This window comes from Papaver somniferum, chromosome 3 (genome assembly GCF_003573695.1).
Source record: "Papaver somniferum cultivar HN1 chromosome 3, ASM357369v1, whole genome shotgun sequence".
NCBI classification, from domain to species: Eukaryota; Viridiplantae; Streptophyta; class Magnoliopsida; order Ranunculales; family Papaveraceae; genus Papaver; species Papaver somniferum.
The window spans coordinates 125,147,187-125,166,743 of record NC_039360.1 but is presented as its reverse complement, the minus strand read 5'-3'; the positions used below and the strand labels follow the sequence as shown (position 1 = coordinate 125,166,743).

Sequence of the window (19,557 nt, the reverse complement as noted above, 5' to 3'; positions counted from 1 at the left end):
AGCAAAATTAGTATGTGGGAGAATAGAAACATCAAAATTGAGTTTTAACCAATCAGATGGAGGTGGTATCCAAGTATTTCTAGGTTTAATAGTTATATGATTACTAACGTAACTATGTGAACTACAACTATTATGAATGCATATGCCATGAGAGTAGCATAATTAAAATATTTGGTGAATAATGATTGTAGGAGATTGTGATTTTTCTTCAAACATCTTCAAGCATCTGCGTTTCCATAAGAACCACATTGTTATCACTGCCAGATTTCTAAAATTTCTTCTTTTCGACGAAAGTAGCGATCTTCCATCCATCCAAGATTGGAGCCACTGATTGATATCTCCATATTTTTCAGCATCTTGAATAATTTCAATTGAGACAGCAGACCAAACCTCTGAAGCAAAAGAATATTGAAAAAGAAGATGTTGGGTCGTTTCAATTCCATGAAAGCACTGAGCATATATAGAATTCTTTTGAAATCTTTCCGCCACTTGTCGAATATTCTTAGCCAACTTCCATAAAAATTTGACATTTATAAGGAACTTTTACATGCCAAGTCATTAACCACATTTGTTGTTGTTGAGATGTGATCATTTGGTTATTTTGCTGCAAAAGAATGGCCATATAAGTTGAGTTAACTAAAAATCTACCATTTCTTGTGAGAGACCATCTAAGATGATCTGAAGCTGGCTGCAGAGGGATGATAATATTTTGAATGTGCTGAAGTTGATGAGGAAGACAAATTGGTTGTAGTTTATCAATTCTCCAAGTTCTTGTTGCATGATCAATATACTCGGCCACTGTACTTTGAGAGCTTGGAACATTGATAGATTGATGATGATAGTGCTTATCATAAATTCTCTCAAACCATTGACCTTGTATATTAATTTGTGTCCCATATCCAACCTCCTAAATATGATATCTTCTAATCCAACTTAATCCTCTTAGAATTCCATGCCAAATCCAAGTACCTCTTTTCTTAATGTTGCCATACAGAGGATCAGCATTATGAAAATATCTTGCTTGAAGAAGTTGCACCCATTGCTTCTTTTTCAGTCAGCAGTCGCCAAGCCAACTTAGTAAGCAGAGCTTTATTGAGACATCTTAAGTTTTTAAAACCTATCCCTCCAAGTCTTTTAGGCTTACTCAATTCATTCCAACCAATGAAGTATCCACCTTTCTTAGAATGCTTATTCCACCAGTAATTACGTTGCAAAGACTCCATTTTTTTGAGTGATTTATCTGGAATGTGCATACAGCTCATCTGATATTGTGCCATGGTTCTTGTGACAGCTTGAATCTGAGTGTTTCTACCTGCTTGATTAACTAACTTACCCTGCCAAGCTTGAAGTCTGCTATCCATTTTATTCACAGTTTTTGCAAAACGTGCATTTTTGTTACGGCCAATAAACAGAGGAATGCTCGAATATTTCTATGTCAATGGTATTCTTGGCATCTGTACCATTTATGAAATATAATCTTTATCTGATTCACTCATGTTATTGCTAAAGTGAATACTGGATTTATTTAGACTCACCATCTGCCCTGAAACCTTACAGAATTGAGAAATAATCTGCATCATATTATTAACTGAGCTGTTTGAAGCTGTGGAAAATAGAATGCAGTCATCTGCGAAAAAAAGATGGGAAATACTTGGACCTTTTGAAGCTGACTTCAATGGTTGGATTAACCCTGTTGTTCCAAATGCTTGCAACATTCTACTAAAAGCTTCCATGCACATGATAAAAATATACGGAGAAGGAGCATCACCTTGACAAATTCCTCTAGTTGGTGTAAAAGGAGGAGTAGGAGACCCATTTAGTAGAATTGAAATAGATGCAGTGCCGAGACATTGATAAATTAGTGAACACCACTTCTCATGAAATCCCAAACATTGCATAATTTTAATGATAAAACCCCACTCCATACGAACGAAAGCCTTTGCCATATCCAATTTAATCGCTATTGCTCATGTAGTAATTTTAGTTCTTTTCATATAATCTATGGTTTCATGAGCTATGATAGTATTATCAAGAATGTTTCGGCCTGGCACATATGCAGCTTGCCATGGAGAAATAATCTTTGGAAGCAACTTTTTTAATCTGTTAGCCAAAATCTTCAAGATAATCTTATATGAAATGTTGCAGAGACTAATGGGTCGAAAATCGGATGGAGTTTATACACATAATTTCTTTGGGATTAAAACTTGATAAGTGAAATTAATATGAGGAAGCATTTTACCATGTTGAAAAACTCTTGTACCATGGCCACTAACCCATCTGCCACTTCATCCCAGCACACCTTATAAAATCCTGCTTGAAAGCCATCCGGACCCGGAGCTGCCCAAGCATTAATCTGGTTAACAGCCTGTCTTATTTCTTCTCTAGATGGAATCTGTATGAGGTATTCATTTTCTTGCAGAGATATACAAGGACTGAGCAGATTAAATATATCTGAATCTTGTGATGGATGACAAGAGGCAGTGATGAAACTGAAATGGTTTATGAGAAGCTTCTGAATGTCTCTCCTTGAAGAATACCAATTACCCATCTCATCTCTGATTGAATCAATTTGGTTCCGTCTCCTTCTGTAATTAGCTTGAGCATGAAAAAAAATTGTATTTTTGTCCTGACTATGCAGCAGCTTATCTCTTGACTGTTGGTAGCTGATCTCTGCTTTGACATTGTACCAATACTGAAAATCTTTTTGCAAGTCTATCACATTGGCTTGGGAAGTGCTTGAATGAGCCTGAGCTTCTTTAATCTGTTGTTGTACTGCTTTAATACGATCATCAATATTACCAAAATGATGCTTCTTCCATTTACTGATACCTCTTCGAACCTACTGAAGTTTCTTTGTAAACTGCATAGTCGATGAACCAAACTGATCCTTCCCCCATTCCTTCTGAATGAGATCTTTAAACGTCTCATGTTTAGTCCAAGTCTCATACAATCGAAAGGGTTTGTAGGTTCTGATGGACTGAGGTTTAGTGGATAACAAAATGGGTGCATGATCTGAGCCCAAGGGAATAAGATGATTTATGATGGCATCAGAAAATAATGAAAAACCAATGGGTGGATCCAAGAGCTCTATCTAATCTTGTTTGGACTAATTGAACATTCTTACGTCTATTAGATCAAGTAAATGGATGACCATTAAAGGGTATTTCTAGAAGACCACATTGATGAATAGTATCCTGAATGATCTCTGTAATATAATGAGTATGAGTAGAAAAAGAGTTTCGATCATGACAGGACAAAGTGACATTTAAATCTCCTATTATGATCCAACGCAAATCCATATTCTTCCCATATCAGCTATAGTTTGCCATTGTTGTTTTCTTTCTGCTTGATAACAAGAACTATGCATACAAGTTAGCACCCATTATTGATTTTCTGGACCATTATGTAGAATAAAATTGACCATATAATCTGTAAAATGCACGAATTGGATAATGCATGCTTTGAGGCCATATTTCCAAAGAACTGCAAGGCCTCCAGCCTTGAGCTTAGTATTATGACACCAAATGTTTGGATAATGCATGCTTTGTAATAAGAAGTGTGCATTTTTATTTTGCTGTTTAGTTTCGGAAAGAAATATAATTTCAGGGCTATACTGATGAATGCAGTCTTGTAGATGATATCTAGTGTTCTTATTCCCTAAACCCTGGACATTCCATGCTAGTATGCGCATTTTAAAGCACCAAGGAGGAAATTTAACAGTAGGAAAAACATAAATAAAAAATATCGGTTGAAAACTGTGAGGAAAAATATAAGGTGTATAAGTGATTGGAAAAACCTGATCTTCCTGCTCTGTTGAAAGATTCCCAAAATATTGTCCCGTAAAGTTGTCCCACTCGCCTTGCTGAGGAATTGGTCTATACATAATCGGATGCATTTGATGTTCATTCCCATAGTAAGCAAATTGTATATTCTCCTCTTGTTGAGATGCATTCGAAATTTGTTCCTGATCTGGATTTGCATAAATTGGAGCACTGGAATAGCTACTTGCAACTGATTCATCTCTAGAACGCTTGTAGCATCTTGCTGTAGAAGATTCAACCCCTTGATCTGATGCAAGATAAATTGTGGAGACATGAAATCCATATGGTATTTGAAATGGTTTATTTTCCAATCTCTTTTTACTTATAGACTTCTTAGGAGAAATGCAGATCTGTTCACCCTGCTTATACTTAGGATTATTAGCTCTTGGATCAATAACCTCACCAAAATCTTCTCCAAATTTGAAAATATAACTAGCAATTGTCTGCACATTTTCTGCTTTATTTGAGCATTCATTTTCATCATGAACTAAAATTAAACATGCAGGACAGAGTTTTTTTGGTTATCTTTGAAAATATACGGGAATCCATTGGGTTACCTTTGCTGCATTCTCTGCCATTATTCCTCTTAATATAGGATTGTAAATATTAAACTCAATAAGAACACTTACAACATTTGTATCAGTAGGATTACCATCTTCTAGAATAAGCTTGAGAGCATTACCAAGGATGCTTGCAATTTGGTTTTCAACTTCAACATTAAGAAATTATGGTGGCAGCTTTTTGATATCAATCCAAAATTGCTGATTTGAAAAATCAATATTTTCTGGGATGATGCATGTATTCCACTCTTTGAATATAGCCAAGTACCCATCTACAGTCCAAGGGCCCTCTTCAGCACATTGTTGTAGCTATCCCAATCATAAAACCTGAAGATAAACATATTAATATCATGCCTTCTCATTTGAAATGACCATGACCCCAAGCCATTGTAAGCTCCTACTCCACCTTATCGGCTCCCATAGGAAATTCACAGATTATTCTGCCCATAAGACTAACACTCCATTTCCTGATAGTTGGTTGTAACTTGATATGAGGGTATCTAATAACTCTACTAGTGTGATCATCTTCACCTAAATTGGTATTTTTGATTCTTTTTATGAGATCAGATACTTCTCCTATGGATTTTCTGGTTTACATGGTGAACAAAAGAAGATTAGGAAAAAGAGAAGGTAGTAAATCCAAAGCTGGTATACTTTAAACTTAAAACCTCCTCTATTTATATATAACTTATAGGACTTAGATCGAATACGTGTTGTGCATTGAAGAGAACTAGTGCCACTTATCATAAAAATAAATTGATGATTCATCATGTTGAGTTGATTTCGATCTCTGTAAACAAAATGATAAATCCTGCTTGTAAAGTCGAACCATAAAATCTGTCTCCTAAGCGCTTTGTCTTTTGTCATGCCGGAATGTAACAAATGCATCCTTATCACCTTGAAAAGGCCAACCTTTAAAAGAGAACAACCTTTGGACAGGAACAACCTTTACAAGGGAATCTATATCATAGAGAAAGATCAGTAGTCAATTAGCAATACCTGCTAAGTGCTAACCATATGACCAAACAACACCTTGAAAAGAGAAAAAGAAAAACAGTGAAAATCAATTCAAATTAAAACGGAAAACAACAAAATTAAAGAGCCATCACTTTAAATTGCGATATAGACTAGACATGAATTCTTTTTAGGACATTGTAAAGCATTGAATTTGATAGATAAGAGAAAAGATTCAAAGAAGATTGAAACTCAATTGGCCGATTCGGTCGCCGAGTTAATCGCCGATTCAGTCGCCAAAGCCTTCCAGAAGAGTATTTTTTTGAGAATTCTATATAGCGAGAAGCTGGGTTGCTTCACTTGACCTCTTAGTGAAAAATTGGTTTTTCACTCGACGAACACTGAAAATATGATTTCTTACTTTTACAATTTCGAAGAAGAAACAATAGCGGTGAGGGATCTTTGTTTCTAAGAGGTGATTGTAGCAAAATAAAAATAGTAGGAAAAAAATTATTTTAGGGATTAGAGATTTTATAATATTTTTAGTTTACAAAAAAAACGATATTATTTTTCCTACTAGGTAATGGTTACTTTCCTAATCAACAGGACTGTTAGCTCTCGATAAAAAGATATTTGCACCAGAAATAATTTTTCTCTTTCATAATCTAAGTGGAGACTAAATCGTAAAACCTTTGTACTAACGAAAATCTTAATTGTTATTTAGCCAAATTAAAATGTAACAGTTAGTCTACTAAAGTCTACAAGTTTACAAAAATTCTTTGTATTTTTGGTCAATATTTATCTCTGGTTCCGCCATGGAACACAAAAGTAACGGATAAGATAGTTTAACGACACTTCAAGGTATATAATAGTGTTCGAGGCACCACCAAATTGAATTTGAACGTTAGGTTTAGGGATTTGGACATTTTATTACATGCATCACAATGGTTCATGAATCATGAGTTTATATTGATGTTCTTCTTTATTTTTCCTTTTGGAACATAATATTCAGCTGATATGATTTTTGTATGTTTATTAAAACATTGCCAAAAGCTACATTACCGGATTTAGAATATTTTCTTGCAATATTGGTTCATTCCTCGCTTATAACCCATAACATATGACCATTAGTTTGGGCGACATCTGACTGGCGATTTGGCCCATTCCACTGATTACTTTTTTTCTTTATCATCTTAATGTTTTTAACGTGTACAGATTTTCATAATTAATTTATACCAAGAAGATTAGTTGCGTGACCGGACTCCAGATCACCAACTTTTGACCAGCTCTGACCGACGAGTACAATTTCATTTTGAACAGGAAAGTCCTAGTCACTTCTTTTGATTCACACCTTAAAAAACAAAAAAACACCCCACGACCCACTATATTGAAGTAGGTGCACAAAACCTAAACAAGCCGACGTTTAATCATTTGAAATGAAAGCATCAAATAAATTAACACTCAAAGAGTAAGTAATCTCCACCCACGTTTAAAAACCGTAGGCAGAACAAAACAACTGTAAAATCCCCAAACAGTACCCTAGTAACTCGGATCTACCTTTTCAAAACCCTATAAAAATCAGAAATCACATCCTCGTAAAATGTGCAAAAATAATTTGAATTTTGAAAAACGATTTCCTTTCCTTATTTTCTCTCTCTCTCCCTCTCATTTATAGGAAAGAATCTTATCACCCAAAACCCTAGACAAAAAACCCTAACCTCTTATCTCCAATCTCTTCATCTTGAACCCTAAAACAAAACAAAAAATCAATGGCGAAGAAGAAACAATCGCAGCAACAGGAAAACCATCCTGAAACTGAAACACAGACACAAGAAATCGAAAAGCCTAAAAAAATCCCGATGGAAGAGATTGAAAATCCGGCTGAGAAGCTAAGGAATCTGAAAGCGTTAAATGAAATGCTGGTGAAAAAAACAGTTGAGAACAGAGAGCAAATCAATTCATTGCAGAAATCGAAAGTAGAACTCGAATCTGAGATTAATCGGTTTCAGACTGAGACTCAGAAGTTCGAAACAGAGAAGAAGGAGCTTGAAGGTAAAGTGGTGGAGGTGAAATCTGAAATGGAGAAAGAAATAGAGAAGGTTAAATTTGAAGTGGAAGAGAAAGTGAAAGAAGGCGATCAGTTGAAGATGAAGATTAAAGAGTTGGAGAACGAAAAACTGGATGAAATCGAACGGTTGAAATCGCAGTTTAATGGTGTTGTGCAAGAGAAATCTGAGTTGCAAGACGAAATCAACAAGTTGAAGAAATCTGTGGATCTTCTTAATGGAGATCTTGTTCGTGACAGAGAAGTTGTTTCTGAATTGGAAACGATTCAGAAGAAACTCGACGTTCAGGTTAAGGAATCCAAGTATCTGAATGGGAAAATCAGCGAGTTGGAGAAGAATGAAGTGTTGCTTCAGAAGAAACTCGACGTTCAGGACAAAGAATCCAAGAATCTCAAAGTGAAAATTGGCGAGTTAGAGAAGAGCGAATTGTTGCTGCAGAAGAAACTCGACGGTCAGGACAATGAAGCCAACAATCTGAAATCAAAAATCAGCGAGTTAGAGAAGAGCGAAGTGTTGTTGCTGGAGAAACTCGACGTTCAGGACAAAGAATCGAATAATCTGAAAGCAAAAATCAGCGGTTTAGAGAAGAACGAACTATCGCTTCAGAAGAAACTCGACGTTCAGGACAAAGAATCAAACAATCTGAAAGTGAAAATCAGCGAGTCAGAGAAGAATGAAGTGTTGCTTCAGGAGAAACTCGACGTTCAGGCTAAAGAGTCCGAGAATCTGAAAGCCAAAATCAGCGAGTTCGAGAAGAAGGAACTGTTGATTCAGAAGAAACTCAGTGAGGTGGAAATGGCGAATGAAAAGCTTGTTGAAGGAAAGAAAGATATTGAGAAAACTCTAGAATCTGTGAAAAGCGAGAAGAATTCGGTTGAGAAGAAGTTGGCCCAGTCTTTGAAAGCGTGTGATGATTTGAAGCAAGAGAAGGAAGGGGTTGTATTGCAGAAAGAGAATATTGAGAAGAACAGAGTTTACCAGTTGGAGAAAATTAATGATTTGGAGAAACATGTTCAGGAGCTTGTTGCAACGATTGCTTCATTGGAGAAGAATGATAAGATGCTGAAAAAGAAAGTCGCGGAAGAAAAGAGGGAAAGGGACGAAGCATTTGAAAGTTTATTGGGTGAGAAAGGTTTGATTGAACAGAAGTTGGTTGATTCAGGGAAGATGGTCGAGGAATTGAAACGAGAGAAGGAAGAAATTGCTGTAGAGAAGAATAAGATTGAGAAGAACAGGGCGGATCAGTTGCTGAAAGTAGCTGATATGGAGAAGTATGTTGAGCAGCTTGTTGCAACTGTTGCTTCGTTGGAGAAGAATGATAAGATGTTGAGAAAGAAAGCTTCAGAAGAAAAGAAGGAAAGGGATGAAGCATTTGAAGGTTTATTGGGTGAGAAAGGTTTGATTGAGCAGAAATTGGTTGATTCGGGGAAGATGGTCGAGGAATTGAAGCGAGAGAAGGAAGAAATTGTTGCGGAGAAGAACAAGATTGAAAATAACAGGGCCGATCAGTTATTGAAAGTAGCTGATATGTCTAAGTATGTTGAGCAGCTTGGAGCTACTATAGCTTCGAAGGATAAGAACGATGCGCTTTTGCGAAAGAAGGTTGATGAAATGGAGAAAGGCTATACTGAAGCTTTAGAGAAACAACAACTGTTGAAAGTGGAATTGGATTCGGAAAGAAAGAAAGTGAAGGAAATTGTTGAAGAGAAAAATGTAATTGAGAGAACTAAGATGAAGATGGAAAGTGAGGTTGAAGAGCTTCGGAATGAATTGGGTGCGTTTGAAATGTCAGTTTCTCAGCTTGAGAAGTCTTACAAAGATCAAATGGAGGCTAACAAGCATCTGAAGTCAGAGGTTGGGTCCTTGAATGGTAATCTCAATAAGGTTGCTGCTGAGAAGAGTGAAATTCAGAAGGAACTTGAGTTGAAGAAAAAGGAAGAGTCGAGATTGAGTTTGAAAGTGAAGGAATTGCAAAAGAGTATGGATGATACAGTGAAGGAACTTGAGTTGAAGAAAAAGGAAGAGTCGAGTTTGAGTTTGAAAGCGAAGGAATTGCAAAGGAGTATGGATGATACAGCGAAGGAGATTGAGAAGCAAAAGAAAGGAACGGGTTCGCTTTCTGTTGAAATGAAGAAGTTGGAAACTCGATCAGAAATGTTGATTAAAGAGAAGTCATTACTAGAGAAGAAATTGGATGAAGTTGAAAAGGGAAACCAAAGTTTGACTTCAAAGATGAAGTCTGCTCAAATGAATGCTGAGAAGGCTTTGTTGATGTTGAAGGATGCTGCGGAAGTAATGTGCGGGGCTGAAGATGAAGAGAGGGAATTAACTGTGGAATCTGATATTGATATTGATATGAAGAAAATCGAGAAAGATATCCGACCATTTGCATCTGAGTTGGAAAGTATCAGAAAGGCTTTCAAGAGTAAGGATAAGAAACTGGAAGAAATGACTCAACAGATTGAGAACCTGAAGAAGTCTGCTACGAAGAGTTCTAACATTTGGGCATTGGTATCTTCTGCGACCACTATCTTTGCTGCAGCATCTGCGACTTACATTGCAAGAGGACGGTAAATTGCTCATCTTGTTTACTAAGTTTAGCGCAACAGTTGTGACGCATGTTCCTACCAATAACAGCAAATATCTGTTGTCTTATGTCTTGCTTATTTTGTTAGTTCACGTTGATGTCTGTCTTTTGACTGAAATCCTTATGATGTTAACTGTTATTTTATCTTCAATAACAATGTTATCTTTCTTTTTGAATCTTTACTAGCTGTGTTTTTCCTGTGAATGAATGTAGTGTTAATCTCATTGCATGAATATCATTCTACCATCCATTCTCTCTATAATTTGTATAAAGGTATGGCAAAAAGAGTCCGTACACTGAAATCCTTTCTCTCTATAGTTTGTATAAAGGTATGGCAAAAAGAGTCCGTACACTGAAATCCTTAGGATGGCAAGTGTTGTTTTATCTTCAATAACAGTGTGAAACTTTCTTTTGAGTCTCTACTTGTTTTTTTCCTGTGAACGAGTTTAGTGTTAATCTCATTTGCATGAATATCACTCTTCCATCCATTTCTCTCTATAATTTGTATGGCAAAAAGAGTCCTCAAACTGAAATACTTACGATGTCAATCTCTAATAGCTACTGTTTCCCTGTGAATGAATGTAGTGATAATCCAATTTGCATTAGTTACTGTTTCTTTGTGCATAATAAATGTGGTGTTAATCCAATTTGCATTGATTTCACTCTTCCTTTCATTTCTCTATAATCAGTTTCAAGGTATTGCATAAAGAGAAATGCACTAAAAGTTAGTTCATGTCGACTGAAATCCTTATGAAGTTAACTGTTAACAATGTTATCTTTCTTTTGAAACCCTTATTATAGTTGTTTTCCTCTGAATGATTTTAGTGTTAATCTCATTTGCATTAATTTCACTATTCAATTCATTTCTCTTTATAATTTGTTTCAAGGTATGGCAAAAAGAGTCTGTAAACCGGGAATCGGGCGAGGTGGTTGGTTCTCTGTACGTTTGGATGATTTCTGTGCGTGATGGGAGGTGGTCATTTATAATTTACTAACAGCGTTATCTGTTCTACCATTGCCCGACTGGCAAGAATTATTTTTTTTTGGATCAAGCAGCTCTCCGTTTTGGAAGGTTATGTAGTAACTGCTAATGTAAATAAGAAATAATGCGAAGAAGCTCCATTTTTATGGAGACAACTGTTTCAGATTATTGAGAAGAAATGTGAAACCACTTTCTCTTATCTTGCTTTCACATACTCTGCAGTGATAAAGTTCGTCCAATGCTAATTTCATTGTGCTTTGCACAGTGAAGCATCCAAAACTACCATGCACAATGCCTACACACTTGCGAATGTCAACACTCAATTACAAGGAAGTGCATTCCACTCATTTATTACTTAAAACTTGCAAGAGTAAGATGATTATATACAGAATGGAGAGATAGATAGGATACAGCAGATACAAACATATGTTCGTTGCTCTTTGATGAAGAGCTCAACTTCTTAAAGACGAGTTGAAAGGAAGAAAAAAAAAAGAATCGTCTTACGATCTCAGTAACCTTATATATCCTTTGTAACATTGTCGCTTTTAATCTGACCCTAAACAACACGGACCAGCTATATCACATCTTCTCAATATATTGGGAGTAGTCTGCTTCTTTTTCGCGGAAGCGGTGTTGGGTTTACTGCATTCCCAGGGAATTCACTTCTAGCAATGACCCCATCCCAAGAGGAACTGACGAGCATTGGATAATAAGGATGCCAGTTGCAATCTCTCACTGTTGTTGCATGATTTTGAAGTTTCGCAACTTGGGATCCACTTACCTATAGACATGAACCACCATCAATACTTTCTTACATTAGCACGGCAGCAGTAGTTATTCCTCTAGCATAATTTCTACCATGAATGACAAAACAAAATAGTGGTGACTGAAAAAGCTTGGTTGCTCACCACATCATAAATATAAACAGACGAGTCATTAGATCCAGTGTATATGTACTTCTGTCCAGTGCTGCAACAAGACAAACATCAAAATTCATACTAACTAAAGAAAATTACAGTCTTTTACCAGAAACTTTGAGAGGTTTTCACAGTACATAGCAGGTTTCTAGTTCGGGTGATTTCAGCAAGCCAAGTTGATTAGGATAGAACTCCAGTATTTAATGAGAGTCAAATTGTTCACTGGAGTTGTGAGTTATAAAAGTGTGTACCTGTGAACGGGAGAGAAGTAGCAACGGATAAGAGTACGCAAAACCGAATGACCCTTGTATGTAGACAATGACTGATCATATGGATGCCTTGATTTTCTTGCACGTGCTGGATATTCCATCCATCGGTAATCCCAATCGTAGTTTTTCAATCTACCGTGGCTGAAGAAAGAAAATATATAGAAGGATGCAACGACAGTCAGATGGCACTTGACAAACCTATGAACCTTAATAGAACCTACTTTGAAAAACTCAGGCCCGAATCACTGGTCAAAGGAACTGTCGAGTTAGGTTCATATGGTTCATAACTCGGCATTTTCACGACCATGCTGATTACAAATTAACAACTACAAATAAAGATGAGCCAATACGCTGACTAAAAGTAATATCATTAACGATACGAGCTATACATGAAAGACATGCACACATAAGCAGACCATATCTGCAGCCTTGACCAAAACTATGTATATACAAATAGGCAACACAATTGACAAAAGGTACCGTGTCGAATAACTAAATCATGCAACATAGGAAGATAAATTTCCCTTCGATAATGAAAACGAAATGTATAAACCAATTCCCCTGACCCAATAATCGGTAATTTTGGAAAACATTTCTGCCCGTGGCATGCCTTAAATGTTTCATTAGTGTATACTTGAACCAGGGAAATAAGCATATAGTTCGAAGGTCAAATCACACTCATGATAAAAGTTCGAGAAAGCTACATCTGTTACTCAGTCAGTAATGGAGAACAGTGAAAGAATCACCATTTAAGAGAACGAGTCTCCTAAGGTAATTCCTATTTCCTATAATAGTGCTTGGTCACCATTAGTCTTTAGTCAAGTGCAAGATATTGAAATAGGTGAAAATCGGATAATCATGACTTATACGTTTGATTTAAGAAAATAAAGTGAGGAGAGTGACATGGACAAATCAGGTGAAGTATGCATACCAATTAACATTTGAGGACATTTTTCTGATATCCCAAAGTTTGATGGTTTGATCTTTCCCATTTGAAATAAAATAGCGTCCATCCCCACGACTGTCGAGGAATGTAATGCCTTCTAGATGTCCCACAAGGATACCTGCTGCCTTTCCTTCTGCCTTGAAGCAACGTCTATCCCACACCTGAAGAAAACATAAATTCACCAACACAAAAGAAATGAATCTTTCTCAGAAATTATGCCTATCCCACCCACGCCTAAAGAAAAACAGAAATTTACCAACAAAATGAAATTATTATTTCTCATTAACTTGTTATCCCCTATTACAGAATAACAACTTCTTCTAGGTAATTTTTCTATGTATGTATTCTTTTCTTTTTGGCATTTTTGTAAGTTTTAGAGTTCACTTCCCAAAAAAAAACTTGCCGAAATCATGAATAAAAACTTGGTCTGTTTCGTGGAGGGCAAAATATGTATGAGAAATCTAACGGTTACCTTGCAAAGATTATCATCACTCCCCGAATATATGAGATGACCAGATTCATCAGCAAAACATACCGTGTTAACATCAGACTGTTACAGCAGAAAAGAAGATCTTAGTAAATTTATACTGGCCTTTCACAGGTTACCAGGCGGACTTCACTCTTAACTTCAGAGTAACTGAAGATTTTGAAATGATGTACATCAACAACAATCGAAATTCCCTAAGAATATAGACAAGAAACATTTGAATTTGGTCAAAGAGAAAACGCTCATCAAGCACTTACAAGAAGTTTTCTGCAATTTGACCCGTATAAATTTAAGTCAATATATCAAAAGGACTTTTACTAAAGAGGATTCAATTCAACTGGGAACAGGGTAGCTTCTCATACCGTGTGTGCTTCAATTTTCAGAGAAAGCTTTTTCCTTTCAAGATCATAAACGTATATCGAATCATCACTACTTCCAGCTACTAATTCTCGTCCATCAGTGGAGAATTTGACAGAGAATATCCCAAAAGAGTCCTCTTCCCCGTCATCGTTAACAGAGAAATCTAGACCTTCGTGAATATCCTGCATTAAGAAGAGCTTCCATGTGAAACATTACTTAGAAAGATAAACCCGATCCTTTCAAAATAAACACTGTGATTTTCATGACAGCTATAAGAAATGAACTATGAAGCTAATCACTAATCCTCTAAAGTAAGTAAACTACGGACACGCCAAAAGGAAGAGAGAAGAAAGAAGTTGATTATTGAATAAGAATGAGATCATTGTTGCATAATTAGAACCACTCCAACCAGTTGGTCTCTCAGTTTGGAATCTTGCGAAATTGGGTGCCCGGCTCCTCTTAATATTCTATCCTCATCTAATAAGTTGATTGATCACACAAACACGTAGCCATGGGAGTTTCTAAATCCAATAAAATGTTACTTGCATGTCTTATAATAGATCACACCCCAAATGCGCAGATAATTAGTGTTAGTTGAAGCACTTACAGTAACATTTGCACGCGACTGTTTCCCACCAGATCTGATATTAACAATATGGACTATTGGTGACATACTGGCATAAACCTGCAACCAAAGTAACAAATGGATAAATGAGACTACTAGATAACAATGACTACCCCATCATGTTCCATAACATACACAGTACCGTCAGCAATCAATAGGAACTTACAAGATACTGTTGATCCGGTGACAGGGATGTATCAGTGATAGTCCAACGCAAGCTTCTAGCATGGATATCCTTATGAACTCTCCACCCATTCTCGACATCATATATTCGAATGTGACTTCCCTATTTCAAGTTAACCAGTTAGTCAGTTGCAGTAAACAACACTTTCAGATTCAGCTGGTCATACATTTCTATGTAAAGTATACACAAAGTAAACTTGAAGAAAGCAATGCAATACCTGAAACCCAGCAACAAAAAGCGAACCATCAGCCGAAAACTGAGAAACATAAGCTCGGCTATCCATCTTATCAATTCTATAAGGTCCACTAACAGGCAAATATCTACTGAGAACATGACAACAATCCGCCGAAGAAAATTTCCCTCTTCCTGTAAAGTTACCTTCTCGCCCAGCCAACAACTTAACCATCGAAACAGGCAATTCACGCTTGCCAGGACCAATCTTACTAAGACGTTCATTCGGTTCCGTTCTCATCTTAGTAAGCTGAGCAAATTCATCACCATCCAGGGAATTACACTTTCCTTTCTGTTTCCTACTGCCGGAAGCTCCATTTCCATTCTTCATAGAACCATCACATAATTCCGAATCTATTTCTAGTTTACTCATTGTATAACCCATTTCATCGAATTCGGTATCACTATCTATTTCATACATATTAATCTATAACCATTGGTGATAAAATTGTCACAGATACCTCAACCAAAAGCATTACTCACTGCTGACCATTCATGAATGTCCTCACTTCAAACAGCAATGGAATATCATTTACTGTCAGAAAATCAAAATTCTTCATCAAACCCAAGATATATTGTCCAAATTATAGATCAAATCAAGAAAAACGAACTAAATTTAACCATGTATTTTCTGCAAAACCCAAGCTAGAAATGAGATATTATTGCAAACATGAAAATTTCTCCACAACCCAGTGACTAAAAATAATATGGTGAGATATAAAATGAAAAGCCCATATCAGATTATACACTAAAAACATGAAAAATCACAGAAATCAAGCAGTGCCTATACATAAATTACAAAAACTAAACAGAAATTTTCTAAAAAGTCAAACCAAACTAGAGCAATTGTCATGATAAAAAAAAAAAAAAAGAGAAAATTTTTTAGATAAGTTAACCCCAAATTGCAAAACCAATTAAGAAATCAAGATCTCCCACATACCTATTTGTTAGAATCTATGAAAGGGATATATTAAAAAGAAAAGTTGAGATTTTTCTTCTTTTTTTGTGAGGGTATTTTGTGTATCACTTGGTATGTACTATATGAGATTGCTTTTAGTGAATTCTGGTAGTTAGTTAATACGACGGTGTGGATAACCAACTGATGTATAACACGAGTTGAGATAGAAGGCTTTAGACTGACTGGGGTTTTTGTGTTGCAGAGTAGACAGAAAAACTGCGAGCATCAAAGAGAGGGGTAAACGAGGCGATGAGTGTTTAGAAAAGTGGGACCTGCTATGCAATAGAAATATGGTCCGCAATATGACACGTACAGTTCTTTGTTGATCATTTTTTTCTTTCTATATTATTGATTTCCATTATATAATTATTATTTCAAAAAAAAATAAAAAATAATCAAATTAAGTGAAATTGGTTGGAAGTCTCGCTATCGCGCTCCAACCCGTTTATGAATAGCAACCCCTATCCCGTGGAATGAAAAACTTGTTGCTTTAACATTGCGCAAGTCATGTAATTTCGCAATCTCTTCACAAAGTCAACGATGTCACAGTGAAGCTCATACAAAGCAGTAAAGGCAAGAGTATCAAAACTATATCCTTGAGCCTTACACTTCTCGAGATATTTAGTTTATTTCCTACCGACAAAACTATTGATTGCCTGACCATGGTTGAAAGCACGGACACCGCCACCTGTAAAATGGGATAAGCCAGTTATGTCTATGCACAAATCATGTCCATTATCCCAATTATAAACCAGGATATCTGTCGGTCTCAAAGCTGAACCATCACTAGAGAGAAAGACCAAAGCCACCTCCTTTCTTGCCAGAACACCTGCTTGAAAATACATATCATCAATGGTATCTCTAACAAGGTCATGTTTGAACTTAAGACCGACCTCATGAGCACAATGCGGTGAATGATCACCAAAAGTATCGATCTTCCTATCACAACAAGGTCATAAGCCTCCTTCTTCAGATAAGGGGATCCGAAGCTTATACCGAAGAACGACACTGAATTGCGGAGGCCCAATTTTATTATCAAGTCCATCTATAGGAATGGCCAACAAATAGTCTTGTGCGTGTTTGGTTTAGTTGCACTGTCATAAAACTATATCACATTCCGACATATCTAAAAAAACATACACATCTATAGGAATGGCCCAATTTTATTATTAAGTCCATCTATAGGAATGGCCAACAAATAGTCTTGTGCGTGTTTGGTTTAGTTGCACTGTCATAAAACTATATCACATTCCGACATCTCTAAAAAAACATACACATCTTTCTTCGCTACATCAAAATATTAAATTTCCAATGAACTCATGGAGTGGGGGGAAATATCATCAACACCTAGTGAGGAAACTTCAACTTCACATACCTGACTGTAAAGTATAATAATCTGTTCGAAACCTGAGCTTAAACCAGAGATGCCAAAATGCCTCAAGATGGTATCATGTAAGGTCTTAGTCTGTAAGGTCTTAGTTTGTAAACATGAGGCTAAATAACAGTACTATTTAGTATCTTCCGTAGTATAAACCCCTAGGCAACCATGCTTGATAAGAAGAGAAGAAAACCTCTATTGAAGTAGCTCAAAACCCGGGCCATCACCAGCGATAACCTCATATAAATTATTGTAAAAAATCACTTGAGCCTCAGCTAAATAAGCCGGTTTGGTAGTCTCGATACTCTTGTGCAATTTCTGAAAAGTAGCATGTGAAAAAGCGGGGGTCTAGCAACCACACCCAATATTTCGCTTAGCAATCTGTATAGACTAACTCCAATATACTTTCAAGAGAATCAACTAGACAGTCAGACTCAATCTTAAGAAAAGTATATCAAATAGTTATATCTCTATTTCTCAATTCAAGCTGCAATCAAGCAAATAGGAATTTGCATTCCCAATTGAATCTAATAAACAACATGTGATATTTCAATTATATAAAAAAATAAACTGCGAAAAAGAAATAACACGGACACCAGAATTTTTATTAACGAGGAAACCGCAAATGTAGAAAAACCCCGGGACCTAGTCCAGATTTGAACACCACACTGTATTAAGCCGCTACAGACATTATCCTACTCCACGTTAACTTCAGACTGGAATGTAGTTGAACCCTAACCAATCTCACACTGATCAACGTACAGTTGCGCTCCTTACGTCTCTGAATCCCAGCAGGACTCTACGCACTTGATTCCCTTAGCTGATCTCACCCACAACTAACAGTTACTACGACCCAAAGTTGAAGACTTGATAAACCAATCTGTCTCACACAGAAAAGTCCATTGTATAAATAAATCTGTCTCCCACAGATATACCTATGATTTTTTGTTCCGTCTTTTGATAAATCAAGGTGAACACGAACCAATTGATATACCGGACTTATATTCCGAAGAACAGCCTAGAAATATAAATCACCTTACAATAATCTTAATCGTATGGTAGCGAAAAAGATATTGTGGAATCACAAATGATGAGATGAAGATGTTTGTGACTTTTTTTTATCTTGCTTATCGGAGTTTAAATCTCGAGCTAATCTTAGAGAAGATAGTACTCAATCACGATAAAAAATAGCAAGATCAGAACATGCAACTATAGAGAAAATAGTTGGGTCTGGCTTCACAATCCCAGTAAAGTCTTTAAGTCGTTAACCTACAGGGTTTTGGAAAAACCTAAGGTTAAAGGAGAATCGACTCTAATCGAAACTAGTATCATACAAGAGGTGTCAGGATTAGGTTTCCCAGTTGCAAGAGTTCTCCTTTATATAGTCTTCAAATCAGGTTTTGCAATCAATGTTACCTTGGTAACGAAGCATTCAATATTCACCGTTAGATGAAAACCTTATTAGACTCAAGCTAATATCTTTCAACCGTTAGATCGAACTTAGCTTGTTACACACATATGAAAAGTGACTTCATTTAGATATGGGTAATTGTACCTAAACGTGTACACCTTTGTTGGCTCAACAATAGTTAACTGAAGTTATCCATATGAACACTTTCATATCAACCATATTCATCTTAACCATAACTAGTTCAAATAACTCAAGTGAAACTAGTTTTAGAGTTGTTCAATTGTTTATATTCTCATAGAAGTATACAAGACACGATTGAAGAAAAATCGATTTTGATTCACTCGAATCAAGTCATGAACATTATAGCCACGGTTTGCAAAGATTGCATTCCTTAATATATAAATGTATTAGTTCATGAACAAACCGATTTTAGAACATAATCCACTCAAGTATGCAAACGGGTACACTTACCTTAGTGGTCGTACTGAGTTCGGATTCTCCAGTATGCGAACTGGTATGCATACCATGAAACTCAATAAAGTCCCGGAACTTGAACCTCACGCCAGTACGCGTACCGGTATGCGTATTGATCTCCCGGACCTTGACTTAAACAAAAAATATGCACACGGGTATGCATACCATGGTTCCCGAACTTGGATTACACATATTCAAGTACGCATACTGTGTTTATATCCAATTGTTCTAAACTCTCATTTCAACCATTGAAACATTCTCGGAAGACGGGAATAACTGTCTCACACAAACTATTAGCTTCAAAGCAATTTTCAAGTGATTGAATGATCAATACGAAACATTTTGAG

At 36.3% G+C, this 19,557-nt stretch overlaps 2 protein-coding genes across 3 annotated transcripts; one reads left to right on the top strand and one right to left on the bottom strand.

Annotated features, from left to right (window-relative positions):
• Positions 1-6,933: 6,933 nt before the first annotated feature.
• Positions 6,934-11,169, top strand: LOC113357286 (flagellar attachment zone protein 1-like). Of its 2 annotated transcripts, none has more exons than XM_026600649.1 (2): positions 6,934-9,971; positions 10,876-11,169. In XM_026600649.1, the coding sequence occupies exons 1-2, from the start codon at positions 7,105-7,107 to the stop codon at positions 10,895-10,897; spliced, it is 2,889 nt and encodes a 962-aa protein (XP_026456434.1). In that variant the 5' UTR covers positions 6,934-7,104; the 3' UTR covers positions 10,898-11,169. The 2 variants fall into 2 exon arrangements, with proteins under 2 accessions (XP_026456434.1, XP_026456433.1); XM_026600648.1 differs by lacking the exon at positions 10,876-11,169 and adding an exon at positions 10,262-10,397.
• Positions 11,170-11,289: 120 nt separating this feature from the next.
• Positions 11,290-16,211, bottom strand: LOC113357288 (LEC14B homolog). Its single transcript, XM_026600650.1, has 10 exons — positions 15,930-16,211; positions 14,976-15,524; positions 14,741-14,860; positions 14,557-14,634; positions 13,952-14,131; positions 13,575-13,652; positions 13,088-13,263; positions 12,139-12,297; positions 11,879-11,939; positions 11,290-11,751 (listed from the first exon to the last, which is right to left on the bottom strand). Exons 2-10 carry the CDS (start codon positions 15,408-15,410, stop codon positions 11,560-11,562), a joined length of 1,479 nt encoding a protein of 492 aa, XP_026456435.1. The 5' UTR covers positions 15,411-15,524; positions 15,930-16,211; the 3' UTR covers positions 11,290-11,559.
• Positions 16,212-19,557: the final 3,346 nt, after the last annotated feature.